Source organism: Arachis duranensis, chromosome 3 (assembly GCF_000817695.3).
Source record: "Arachis duranensis cultivar V14167 chromosome 3, aradu.V14167.gnm2.J7QH, whole genome shotgun sequence".
Lineage (NCBI taxonomy): Eukaryota > Viridiplantae > Streptophyta > Magnoliopsida > Fabales > Fabaceae > Arachis > Arachis duranensis.
Window position 1 is genome coordinate 112,057,913 of NC_029774.3, and position 12,117 is coordinate 112,070,029.

Here is a 12,117-nt window from a genome sequence, read left to right on the forward strand (position 1 = left end):
TTTAGTAATTAAATAAACAAAATTAAAATATATCAAATTAAATTAAAACATTCTAAAAATATAAACTAATATCTTCTAAATAACGCTTGAACTCTTCATATCACGAATATTTGAAGCACGTATATGGCTGCTTCGAAGGTATATACTACCAAAAACGGGTACAACTGGCTTGTGCATATGAAATTTCAATGGAGAGATGACAGAAATTGAAAGTGGCCATGGAAGCTTCATTCGAAAAAAAGGTCAGATTCCTCTTTTGGCTTACGTTTTATGATGCTATTCTCGCTAATGTCTTCCGTCATAAAAAGAGTTTAACGGTGAGTGACCTTTGTAATAAATATAGTAATGATTCTGAATATGTGTTATATTGTCTTTGGAATTGTTCCATTGCTCGTGATGTATGATATTCTTTAGATTCTTCTATTGTTGATTGTGCTAATGCTTCTGATTTTCGATCCTGGATTACTAGCGGTATTAATGATAAAGAGGAAGTAATGGTTACTAGGATTTGGTGGATTTGGCGGAATAAATGTAATGATTTCTTCAACTCGAATGAACCATGGCCTAGGAGAAAAATTTCTTGCCTTACGAGAGTCTTGGCGAATGAGTTGAAAAGGGTGAAGAATGATAGAAATTTTTTGGGATTATGCAGTACAAATTTTTTTGTGGCAGCCACCTCCCCAAAATGTTTTTAAGGTCACTATGATGTTAGTGTTTTTCCAAACTCTTTTGTAGCAGATTTTGGATGTGTTATCTCTGATTATTATGGCACCTGAGTGTTAAGTAGTTTGGGACGTCTGTCATTTGATTTAATTTTTAAGAATGTGCTATTGACAATCTGAAATTGTCTTGTTATTATGTGAGAAGTTGATTATGATTCTCTAATTTGTGAAACTGATTTTATGGTAGTGTATTTTTTGTTGAATAATATTATTAACTATATTACATATAATAATATGAATATTATCAAAAAGATTATGAAATTGTTAAGTAAAAACTGAAAGATGTTATTTATTTAAGTTAGATGAAAAATTAATGTTACTGCTGATTGTTTAGTTAAAATAAAAATTAATAATGTTTATTTTTAATCGATGTAAATTCAACTAAATAATGATCCCAAACAGATTTTATTAAAAAATTCTGCTGTATAGTAGTTTTTCGATGTTATATTCCTGCTTGTTTTCGTTTTTGTTGCATACTCCCAAAAAAAAAAACTGTTTTAGATATTAAGACTTCACACCAAAACACACAAATTTATTGGGTGGACTAAATTGGGAACTAATATAGTTGCTTGTTATATGCACAATGCATTTGACTTGTAGGTAACTCACCGTCAAAAGATGAGGAAGAATCTGGAAATTCATTAAAAAAGAAAAAAAAAAACATATACAGCAGCAATCAAAGCTAATAAATGACAAAGCAGCAATAATAAAGAAGGAAAACATGTATAGGAGAAAAATGTTGAAAAGAACCGCACAGAGTCAGACTACTCAAGAATTATTAAGAACAAGACAAGCCATCAAGAAGAAAAATCTAAGTTGGAATTAAATAAGGTCTCAAATTCCAGAATTTTTTCACATTAATAATTGACGTATGATGTGATAAATAAAATAGTATTAAAATTGTAATTTTATGAATGTATAGAAGATTATTAGGCACCTACGTTATCAAGACGAGCTTAGACACACAATAAATAAATAAATTGGAAGGTATTTTAGCTTCTTAATAAAATATTTTGGTTTACAATGTTGAAAATGATGGTTAAGCCTTAAAATAGAGAATAGTTGCATGTTACTCACATTTGAAGTAAGCTGGCTAAAGTTCATTCATATTGATTGTTACTATAATACCATGCATGATGCATACAATAAAGTATAAAGTAACCATTTTACATTTTCATCCATCTATCATTATTCAACTAACCCCCAGAGTTTTCTTATCCAACAATCACATTTTTTTTATATCAAGTTAATTAAGCGGATATTTTAGTGTTCCTTTTTCCAATTTTAGAAGTGGAAAATATATATATCCCAAATAGGTAGACTACAACAAATATGGCCTTTTGCAACGCCAAATTTTACAACGTCTTAAAACCGTTCTTTTAGATAGTTTTAAATAACGATTTTTTATAGTGTTACTGTCAATTTGTCATTATTTTATAGCAACAAATTAAAATTGTTATCTTTGACTATTTTAAAGAACAGTTTTATAACCGTTACCATGAATTATTTTTAAGTAACTGTTTTTTTTTTGTTTAAAGAATTGTACAAAAGAAACGCATTAAAATCGTTGCCGAAATACTACACTTTAAAAACCGTTCTATTAGATAGTCTTAGATAACGGTTTTTACAATGTTGCTCTTGAAATACGTTTTTTCATTACACTATAATAACAAAATAAAACCGTTCTCTTTGACTATTTTAAAGAACGGTTTTATAACCATTACAATAATTGTTTATGAAACAACCATTTTTTAATATTATTTAAAAAATTATACAAATTAAACAATACCAATAAAAATAATTTTAGATAATTATATATATAAAAAAATAAAATTAAAATAATTTTAGAATAAATATATTATATATCTATTGTTTATTTTCTCACTAAGCATATAAGAAAGCAGAACAGACGCGCGCTCTTCCTCTTCTCTTCGAAACCAAGGGCGAAGAATGCTACTCTTCCTCCCTCCACCGCCCTAACCCACGCCTTCAGAATTAGAGACATCATCGAATCGCAGTTCACCAGAAGCCCGAAATCGCACCATCATCGTAAATCACCAGGAAGCCCTAAATCGACACTCACCATCGTCGCACCATCATCATCGCTGCATCCTTCCCAAAATTGTTGCTGCCTCCTCCTTCCCGGCGTCGCTGAGTCTCTCCTCTTCGCGGCGTTGCTGCTTCTCCCCTCTCTGTGGCTTCAGTGCTTTTCCGTTCTCCGTGGCATCCTTGCGTCTTCTGCTTCGCTGCTTCTCCCCTGTTCTGCTTCGCTGTTTCTGCTTTGCTGCTGTTGCTTCACTGCATCGGCCGTTTGTGGATTGTCATCTGTGGTAAGTGTTCTTCTTCTCTGATTTTCTATTGCTTAGTTAGGGCTTGATTGGCTGTTTGGTATTTTCTGTGGTATTTTCTGTTGCTTAGTTAGGGCTTGATTGGTTGTTGGGTATTCTCTGAAAGTGGTGATGTTTGTGAACAACATGAGCCAGAAAGGTGTTGAATGTTGACTGAGTTTCTGTTCTGGTTTGAATGTTGTTCTGAGTTTCTGTGTACAGGAGGATGTGACTTTAAATTTGTTTTTAATTAATTGAAGTATTCATAGCTTAATCGTGTTCATGAGATTGGTTCAGTTGGTTCTAACAGGTTTTTCTACTCTTACATAAAAGAAGTAGAATTTTTAACGAACTCAATAGTGAGAAAATCTTATTAGAGTCAACTGAATCAATTCCATTAATACAGTTAAGTGGTTGATTACTCTAATTAATTATTGAAAACAAATGTAAACTGTTAGTAATAGTTTCCTTCTTTCTATTGTGCTTAATTGCTTATCCATTTTTTAGTACATAAATTTTCTTTTGGGATAACTGAGGCAACTCTATTGCCAACCAGTGTGTGGTTGTGACCCTATTCGGGTAGCAATACAAGTAAATTTATATAATGTTGGACAGTTGCAATTTTTAACACATACTGTGATCTGTATTGTTTGGATGGGAGCTAAAAAGTCTTGTTTTCTTAAAAGACTGGATTTTGATAATTCTATTGTTTATGTTTATGTTTTGCATCTTTGTTTATCTCTATCCAATGGCTGTTTAGTAGGTTTGCATATAAAATCTATGGGTAATGACACCACTGTAACGCCGTCGTCCCTCTAGACATCGCTGCTTCTGAATCCCCTGTCATTGGTTCTCTGCCTCCTCATTGTGGCTCAACCTCTGTTTAGGTAACTCAAATGTCTCTTATTTTGTGAGTTTAATTGATTTGGTTTCTATTTTGATTTGAAGAATTTTACAGAGTAGAAGTGTAGAAGGAACCTAACCATTGCAATACTCTTAACATTCTTGATCCAAATTATTTTATTTATCATCTACACTCAATATTTGTATAACAAAAAGTCCTACTGTATTGTTAAGCTTCTATTAATTTGTTAACAAAGTAGAACCCTACTGTTATAGTTAAGCTTCTACATGAATAAGCTTCTTTCAAAGAAATGGAACATGGCTCAAATATGACTTTTGATTTAGTCCCTTAACTTATTATTTAGTGTTTGTTTTGGGAAAGACAGTGTTATGTTAGTAAGGGGTTGCTTGGATTTCTTGGACTTCTTAATATTCTTATTTTTCTTCCAATTGCCCTCATACTCAATTTCACCAAACTGGAACCTTTTCATCACTTACCTTGAAGCAGCTTGGTCTGATCATTGGCAAAGGTCAGTTATTCATTATTATTAGTAGCTTGACATTGTGGTTTAGTTCTTTTACTTTCATATTCATTGCATAGGACAATAATTTGTGCATTTTTTATCCTTTGAATCTACCGCTGCTTGTGCAATCTGATGATGAGAATTTTTTTTAATGGTCGAATATATGGCTAAATTTTTGCATAGGACGATAATTGGTTTCCATGTTGTGTTTGTAATTGAAACAGCCTAATCTAAATAAGTTTGTATCCCTTGGAAGGCCAGCGTGGAAGGAAGCTTGTGCTACTCTTCAATAGCTCTTTTCAGGTACAACTTGCAACCTCAATTTGTTCTTTTCTTTTACAAGTAGGACAAGGTGATTTGTGTGGTACAATATTGAAGGAATTCGGGTAGGAAAGAAAGAAAGAAATAAATAAAAATAAAAGGAGAAGAATAAAATAGAGAAAAAACGTCATTTTTTAGTTGAGCAAACAAACGTTCTAATGTCTTAAACGCTACACTGGCTTCTACTTCCATTAACACTTTCACTGGTTTTGTTGGATGGAAATCTTCTTTTTTGTTTCCACATTCTAATGCCTTAAACGCTACACTTTCACTCCCTTTCAACCCAAAACCGCACTTCTCCGTCACTTGCTCTGCCTCTTCTTCCGATACCACAGTTTTTTCTTTCTTCTCAATATGCTCTTCATTTTGTTCAATTTAGCTTCTTTTTCTTTTTTATTTTTCTTTCAGTTCATTTATTTTTCGAAGTGGTAATGTAGCTACTTTATTTGTGTGATAATAAAGGTGACGTTGTTGGTTCCTAATAGCATTCAGTTTTAACCAAGGTTGCGAGAATCGGACCGGTCAAAAAACCGGTGAGGTCACTGGTTCAATAGTTCACTGGTTCGACCGGGGTTCAACCAGGGTTCAACCGGTTTAATTAAATATTCAATAAAATTATTAAAAAATCTAAATAATTTTAAATATATAAATTCAATAATTTCTAATTTAATAAAAATTAAAATTTCACATAATAAATTATCCATTACTTAATATTAGAGGTTCACAAACAACTTCAAACATCAAAGTTTATAATTAAACAAAAAAAAAATGCACATAATGACAAACCCATAATGTTCTACATTCAAAAGAAACAATTACTAGCAAGTTTTCAACTAATCAAAGGTGCAACTCATCAAAAATCATAATTATTAAGTGTTCCAACTAAGAACACTCACGTTGTTGTTCAACTGAGATTTGATTATATTATCCGAATCAGAAGTACAATGAAAGTGACTTGTTATAATAGATTGTTAATAATGGAACGCATTCAACATTCCACCTCGTCCCTCATACCAGAATTTAGCACAAATAATGAGGTTTTGCAACTAAGCATTAGGTTTAACCATGAATTACATGTGAAAACGTACTAAAGAATGTTAGAAACATAAACCAACCTAAACGAAAAAAAATTCCAAAACAATGTCATTGCTTTCGGGGCTATGAATGGCTACTGGTCAAGGATGTTATGCACATAAAAGTTGAATAGGTCCACTGCTTGACCCTGCCACACGCCTAAATGAAGATGTATTCAAAGCTCTAGAAATATTCATATAAATTCTCTGCACTCAGGTATTAAACAGTACATTGTCAGTAAATAAAATTATGTCTTTAAATTATATGGCATAACATTATTTATGGGAACAGCCTGATCTCCTGCAAGCTGTGTAACCTTTTTTTTTCTAAATGAAAATAATATACTATAAAATTAAAAGATAACTTACCTTCTTTCCAAGCTTCAACCACGCCATTCATAAGCATATAATAGATCTGCAAAATTAAACAAATTGCAATATATTTCAAAAACAATATACAGGAAAAATGATGGAAGTAATCGGCAGCTCATTAATGGTGGATTTCTTCAGTCATCAGGAATAGCCACAAAAAAAAAAATTACATATTTCATATAGTGAGTGGAATAAGTAAACACAAAAGTGGGTCAAAAGGCAAAATCCAACACATGTTTTTCAAATCTCAGATTATGCACGATAAATTGAGAAGTCAATAAATTGAGACAGTGCTATGGATAAAGACCAATAGAAGTTGTACAATGAAAATCACTGCCAAAATGTTCTGCAACAATCATATTGAATTTGAAGATAGAGATTTCAGAGGCAAGCTGGGCAACAAAGCCAAATACCAAATGAAGGTAAAGCTTTTAATTTCTGCACTAAAATTTGATGATAGAGATTTCAGAGGATGACTATTCCAATCAAAATACCTGAGTTTTGCCAGAAAACGACTCTAAAATTGTGGGAACGTACACACTCGACTGTCTTAGATGTGAAGCTTGATAAAACTTGAGAATCTTTAGGCTAGGCATATTGTAATACTCGGCAGTAAGCAGTAAGCAGCATAACTAAATTAATAATTAGTTTCCCATTCAACAAATTGACAAATTATCAAGCCAAATAATCTCCAGAACAAGTTCAAGAACAGAAAATCACTCGCTGTAAAAAAAATTAGACAACCGACCAACAGCAGCATAACAGAATCAAGAATATCATCAACAATCCTAGACCACGGTGATAACAACAATAATTGAAGAAGAAAAATTAAAACAACAATTACAGTAAAAAAAATACCTTCTCTTCTAGAGCACAGAGGTGAGGGAGCACGACGGAAGGTTGGACGCGGCAGAACTAGAGAAGAGGTGGCCTGGACCACCGCGGAACTGGAGAAGAGGTGGCCTGGACCACCACGGAACTGGAGCCCAGGAGGGTGGTGCGCGGCGGAACTAGAGCAGAGGAGCAGAGCCGGCGCAGCGGAACAGCGGCTGCGCAACGGAGGAAGCACGCGAGACGAGATGCAGTAGGGACGGCAGCTTCAAGTAGTTGAGACGGCGGAGGTGATATGGCAGTGAGGCTAGGGCTGGGAGAACTGGTGAAGGGGATCTAGGGGTTGGGAGGAGAGGCTTCTGTGCTTCCCCTGACTGCGACGGACGGCGGCGGTGACTCACTCCTTGCGGCTTTCCACGGTTGGCGATGAGGCTAGGGTTTCTGTTTTGGTTTCGGGAGAAAGAAGGAGATGGGAGAAGGACTGGAGACTGGAAAGTGGAAACTGAATAGGGATTTAGGGCTTCCTTCCACGTTTTTTTTTTTTTTTTTAGCCAAAACGACGTCGTTTAGCATCTACAAAAAACCGGACAGTTCTTCCGGTTCACCGGTTAACCGCCGGTTTGACCGGTTTTTTTTATCGGTTTTTTGCTGAGCGGTTTTTAACATTATCCGGACCGGTTAGGTGACTGGTTCCCGGTTATTCCGGTTGAACCGGCCGGTCCGGTTCGGTTTTCAGAACCATCGTTTTAACAAATTTGTTGCTTTAGATAGTGGTGCAAATTGTTATAGGGTTCTAGGAGAGGGTAATTCAGGTATTTTTTAGTCTTTGAGATGAATCAATTGATGGAGATTGTTGAATTTGATTGATTGAAGGCATGGAAAAAGAGGGGAAAAAGTTCTGTTAACAATTAACATTCATTTGTATGTTTTACAGAAATGAGTAATATTGTTCAAATTTGGGAGACTGTTATAAGCATTTCTTTCTCTTGATTACTCTTTCATTTGATTGATTATACTCATTTAAGCAAGAGAAATTCATGATTTTTGTGGTGATTTTGTCTTCAGATCCTCTGCTGGTGAAGGCTGCCAGAGGAGAACCTGTTAGACGGCCACCAGCAAGGATGATTTTGTCTTCATGATATATTTGAGCATTGTTTGTGTATTGACATTTGACAAATCTGTTTGTGGTATCAAATTATCTTCAAATCTTACATTTTGTTTGTGATTTTTTAGTTGGCATTGATGCTTATATTTGCAAGTTACTCCAAAACTGCAGGGTTAAGTCGATTGTGAGGAGCATAGCTATATACTTATTAACAAATACTTGAACGAATGAAACTATATAATACTACGTCTTTTCTCTTAGCTTATTATGCTATACTAGTTCAGTTCGTTGTAATTACTGTGAGGAGCATAGCTATATACTTATTATTGCTTATTATGCTATACCAATGAGTTTAGTGAGATTGTATTATAATTAGTTGTTATTGATGGATCACGTGAATTAACCTCAATTTCTTTTGGTTCATTAACTCACCTGGTGTGGAACTTAGTTTATGCATTTTTATTTTAACTAAGAGATTTATTCTTCCATGTAGGTAGGTTCTTTCAACCAAAGCACTCTAGCTTCTCAAGCAAAGAACATGGTCTCTGCTCCCATCCTTTTCATTCTTTCTTTTTCTTAATTCATAATTAAGGAAGATACTAATATACTTGAGTTTTTTCTAACTTAGCCTTTACTTATTGGGTTCAAATCAGAATTTTTATAGCATGAAGTATATACTGTCTTTAAATTCGCCAGACAAGGTTGGTACATAACTTTGTGTTTGTCTTTTTAATGCTTATTATTCGGGTTTTCTAATTTGTCAAAAATGTTTATACAAATAAAGATCAGATTTAAAATTCTTTCTAGTTCTTTATGTGGAGCAGTTACCATTAAAGCCAAAAGAGTCCACTCAAGCTGGGTTACCACACTAACTTTGTTGAAGAAAAATGAAGAAATTGTCACCCTTAGGCTATAGTATTTTTGTATTTTGAAAAATGATGATGATATAAGTAAAAGTAATTATGACCTAAACTAGTATTATGTTATTTTGCAATGATGATATATTGTGATTGTGGATCTTACAACCATTTTTTTAAGTCAAATTTGATGATAAATGTTTAATTAATTTTCTTTAGTAATTTGATTCAAATAGTTTAGATTATTTATTGACACTAAATTAAAAAAAAAGTTAGAACTATTTTCATTCATGAGAAAACTATTGTAAATAAAGAATTATATATTACAAAAAACCGTTGTCAAAAGTCACAAAAGGTAATGATGTTAAAACCGTTGCCAAAAAACGATACTACTGGCAATGCTTTAAAACCGTTGGCTTTGTGAATAATAAAACTGTAACAGTTTAAAATCGTTGTCTATCCAGGTACGGTTTTAAATTGTTGTATCATGAAAAAGAACGGTTTAAAACCGTTGCTTATCGAGTAATAGTTTGAAACCGTTGTTTAATTTTTTTTCAAAACCATTGCCTATACCAGTAACTTTGGCAACAGTGTTTTGGTTACCATTGCCTTAGATAAAAAACTGTTACCTTTGAGCATTGACAACGGTCGCATATACCACAGGTCAAAAACCGTTGTCAAAGCGTTGCCTAAAGTTTAGGGAATGGTTTTTCAATTTACGGCAACGGTTTTTTTATCGTTGTGAAAAGTCTTGTTTGTTGTAGTGTAGATAGATGGAAAACAGAAATCAATCATATTATACAACAAATATGGGACAAATATAAACAAAAGACTCAAAACACCTTTTATTTTAAAACTGAGGCAAAGGCCAAAATTGTGATATATTATATGTTTAAGTACATATATAAACGTTACATTATATTCTTAAAAGCTTGTCATATATTATATGTTTAAGGGTGCGTAATTATTATGGTGCTTAGGTGTTAGGTAGTTCGGTCGTCTGTCATTTAATTCAATATTTAGGAATGAACTATTGACAGTTTAAAATGTTCTTATTATTGCGTAAGAAATTGGTTGTGATTTCTTAATTTATGAAACTGATTTTATAAAAATGTATCTTTTGTTGAATAATATTATCAACTATCTTGCAGGTGATAATATGAATATTATCCAAAAGATTATAAAATTATTAAATAAGATCTGAAAGGTATTATTTATTTAAATTAGAAGAGAAGTTAACGTTGTTGCTGATTGTCTAGATATAAAATAAGGACTAAGAATGTTTATTTTTAATTGGTATAAATTTAGTTAAGTGATGATCTCAAGCAGATTTTATTAAAAGATTTTACTCTGTAATTTTTTGATGTTGTATTCCTGCTTGTTTTAGTTTTTGTTACCGAAGGAAAAAAAAACTGTTTTAGATATTAAAACTTCACACCAAAACGCACAAAGTTATTGGGTGGACTAAATTGGGAACTAATATAGTTGCTTGTCATCATATGCAGAATGCATTTGACTTGTAGGTAACCCACCGTCAAAAGATGAGGAAGAATCTGAAAATTCGTTAAAAAAGAAAACATATACAGCAGCAATCAAAACTAATAAATGACAAAGCAGCAATAATAAAGAAAGAAAACATGTATAGGAGAAAAATGTTGAAAAGAACCGCACACAGTCAGACTACTCAAGAATTATTAAGAACAAGACAAGGCATCAAGAAGAAAAATCTATCTAAGTTGGAATTAATTAAGGTCTCAAATTCCAGAATTTTTTCACATTAATAATTGACGTATGATGTGATAAATAAAATAGTATTAAAATTGTAAAATTTTAGGAAAATATAGAAGATTATTAACCACCTATGTTATCAAGACGAGCTTAGACACAATAAATAAATAAATTGGAAGGTATTTTAGCTTCTTAATAAAATATTTTGGTTTACAATGTTGAAAATAGTTAAGCCTATAAATAGGCAATATTGCATGTTACTCACATTTGAAGTAAGCTGGCTAAAGTTCATTCATATTGATTGTTACTATTATACCATGCATGATGCATACAATAAAGTATAAAGTAACCATTTTACATTTTCATCCATCTATCGTTATTCAACTAACCCCCAGAGTTTCTTATCCAATCACAATTTTTTTAATCAAGCGGATAGATGGAAAACAGAAATCAATCATGTTATACAACAAATATGGGACAAATATAAACAAGAGACTCAAAATACTTTTTATTTTAAAACTGAGGCAAAGGCCAAAATTGTGATGTATTATATGTTTAAGTACATATATAAACGTTACATTATATTCTTAAAAGCTTAGTGAAAAATGAAAGGCGTATTGGAATCTTGCACTGGTCTTACTCGTACCAATGCCCCACGGAATCAATCTGATCTTGAGGTCGTAACTGTTTCTGAATTGAATTTGGTGAAAACGGCAATGAAAATGGTTGATCCGTGGCTACATAAGGAGGTTGATGAGAAATGAGATTTGCAGAAGTATATACACTATTTAGTGTTTGATTAGTTTCATCTTGGTTATGATGATGGTGTTGTTGATGCTGATGCTGATGCTGATGGTGTAGCCTTTGTTCAGAACGTTGTTGCTTTGGAACATTAAGCTTTTCTCCTTCTATGTCTCTATATTTTTGGAGATAGGATTTTAATGGTTCCACATAATCCTCAAACCCTAGGGTTGTGATGGCCCAAATGATATCATCACCATTGATGGTCTTTCTTTTTTCTCTTTGGCATTTGTCGGAGGCTTCTCCAGTGACAAAGCTAATGAACTCCGATACGCATTCTTGAACGGTCTCTTTGGCGTCCTTGGAAATTTTCCCGTTGGCTGGGATCACTTTTTTCATGATTCTACCAACATTGGCTATGGGGAGAAAGCGATCTTGTTCTTTGTTGTTGTTATTGCTGCTACTATTGTTGTTGTTGTTGTGGTTATTGTTGTTCTTTAAGCAAGGGCTTTCAGGGCTTTCTGTGGTGAACCCATTTGGCAAATTGCTATGGCTTTCATCTTCCATACTTCTTGGGGTGAGTGGTGGTGTTAGCTTTGTAGGGTTATTATAAATTATAAATTATACATTTTAATAATGTGAAGATCAACTAAAAGAGGGGCATGAAAATAGG

The 12,117-nt window shown here is 33.1% G+C and overlaps 1 protein-coding gene and 2 long non-coding RNA genes across 7 annotated transcripts; 1 reads left to right on the plus strand and 2 right to left on the minus strand.

The window, feature by feature from the left end:
- Positions 1-2,622: 2,622 nt before the first annotated feature.
- On the plus strand, positions 2,623-9,159 carry LOC107480215 (uncharacterized). Of its 5 annotated transcripts, XR_008006706.1 has the most exons (5): positions 2,623-3,052; positions 3,810-4,719; positions 8,079-8,200; positions 8,616-8,659; positions 8,772-9,159. It is a non-coding gene; the product is annotated as an uncharacterized LOC107480215 (long non-coding RNA). The 5 variants fall into 5 exon arrangements; XR_008006704.1 differs by having other exon boundaries at positions 8,616-9,159; XR_008006707.1 differs by lacking the exon at positions 8,079-8,200 and having other exon boundaries at positions 8,612-8,659.
- LOC110279404 (uncharacterized) lies at positions 5,693-7,526 on the minus strand. The gene is made up of 3 exons (XR_002372750.2): positions 7,041-7,526; positions 6,180-6,225; positions 5,693-6,017 (listed from the first exon to the last, which is right to left on the minus strand). It is a non-coding gene; the product is annotated as an uncharacterized LOC110279404 (long non-coding RNA).
- Positions 9,160-11,339: 2,180 nt separating the features above from the next.
- LOC107480217 (nuclear transcription factor Y subunit B-7) lies at positions 11,340-12,011 on the minus strand. The gene has a single exon (XM_016100365.3). The coding sequence runs from the start codon at positions 12,009-12,011 to the stop codon at positions 11,340-11,342; it is 672 nt and encodes a 223-aa protein (XP_015955851.1).
- Between the last annotated feature and the right edge of the window lie 106 nt (positions 12,012-12,117).

What these genes read in the sequence shown, in the direction of transcription:
- LOC107480217 (XM_016100365.3), bottom strand. Translation starts at nt 12,011, where the DNA reads ATGGAAGATGAAAGCCATAGCAATTTGCCAAATGGGTTCACCACAGAA.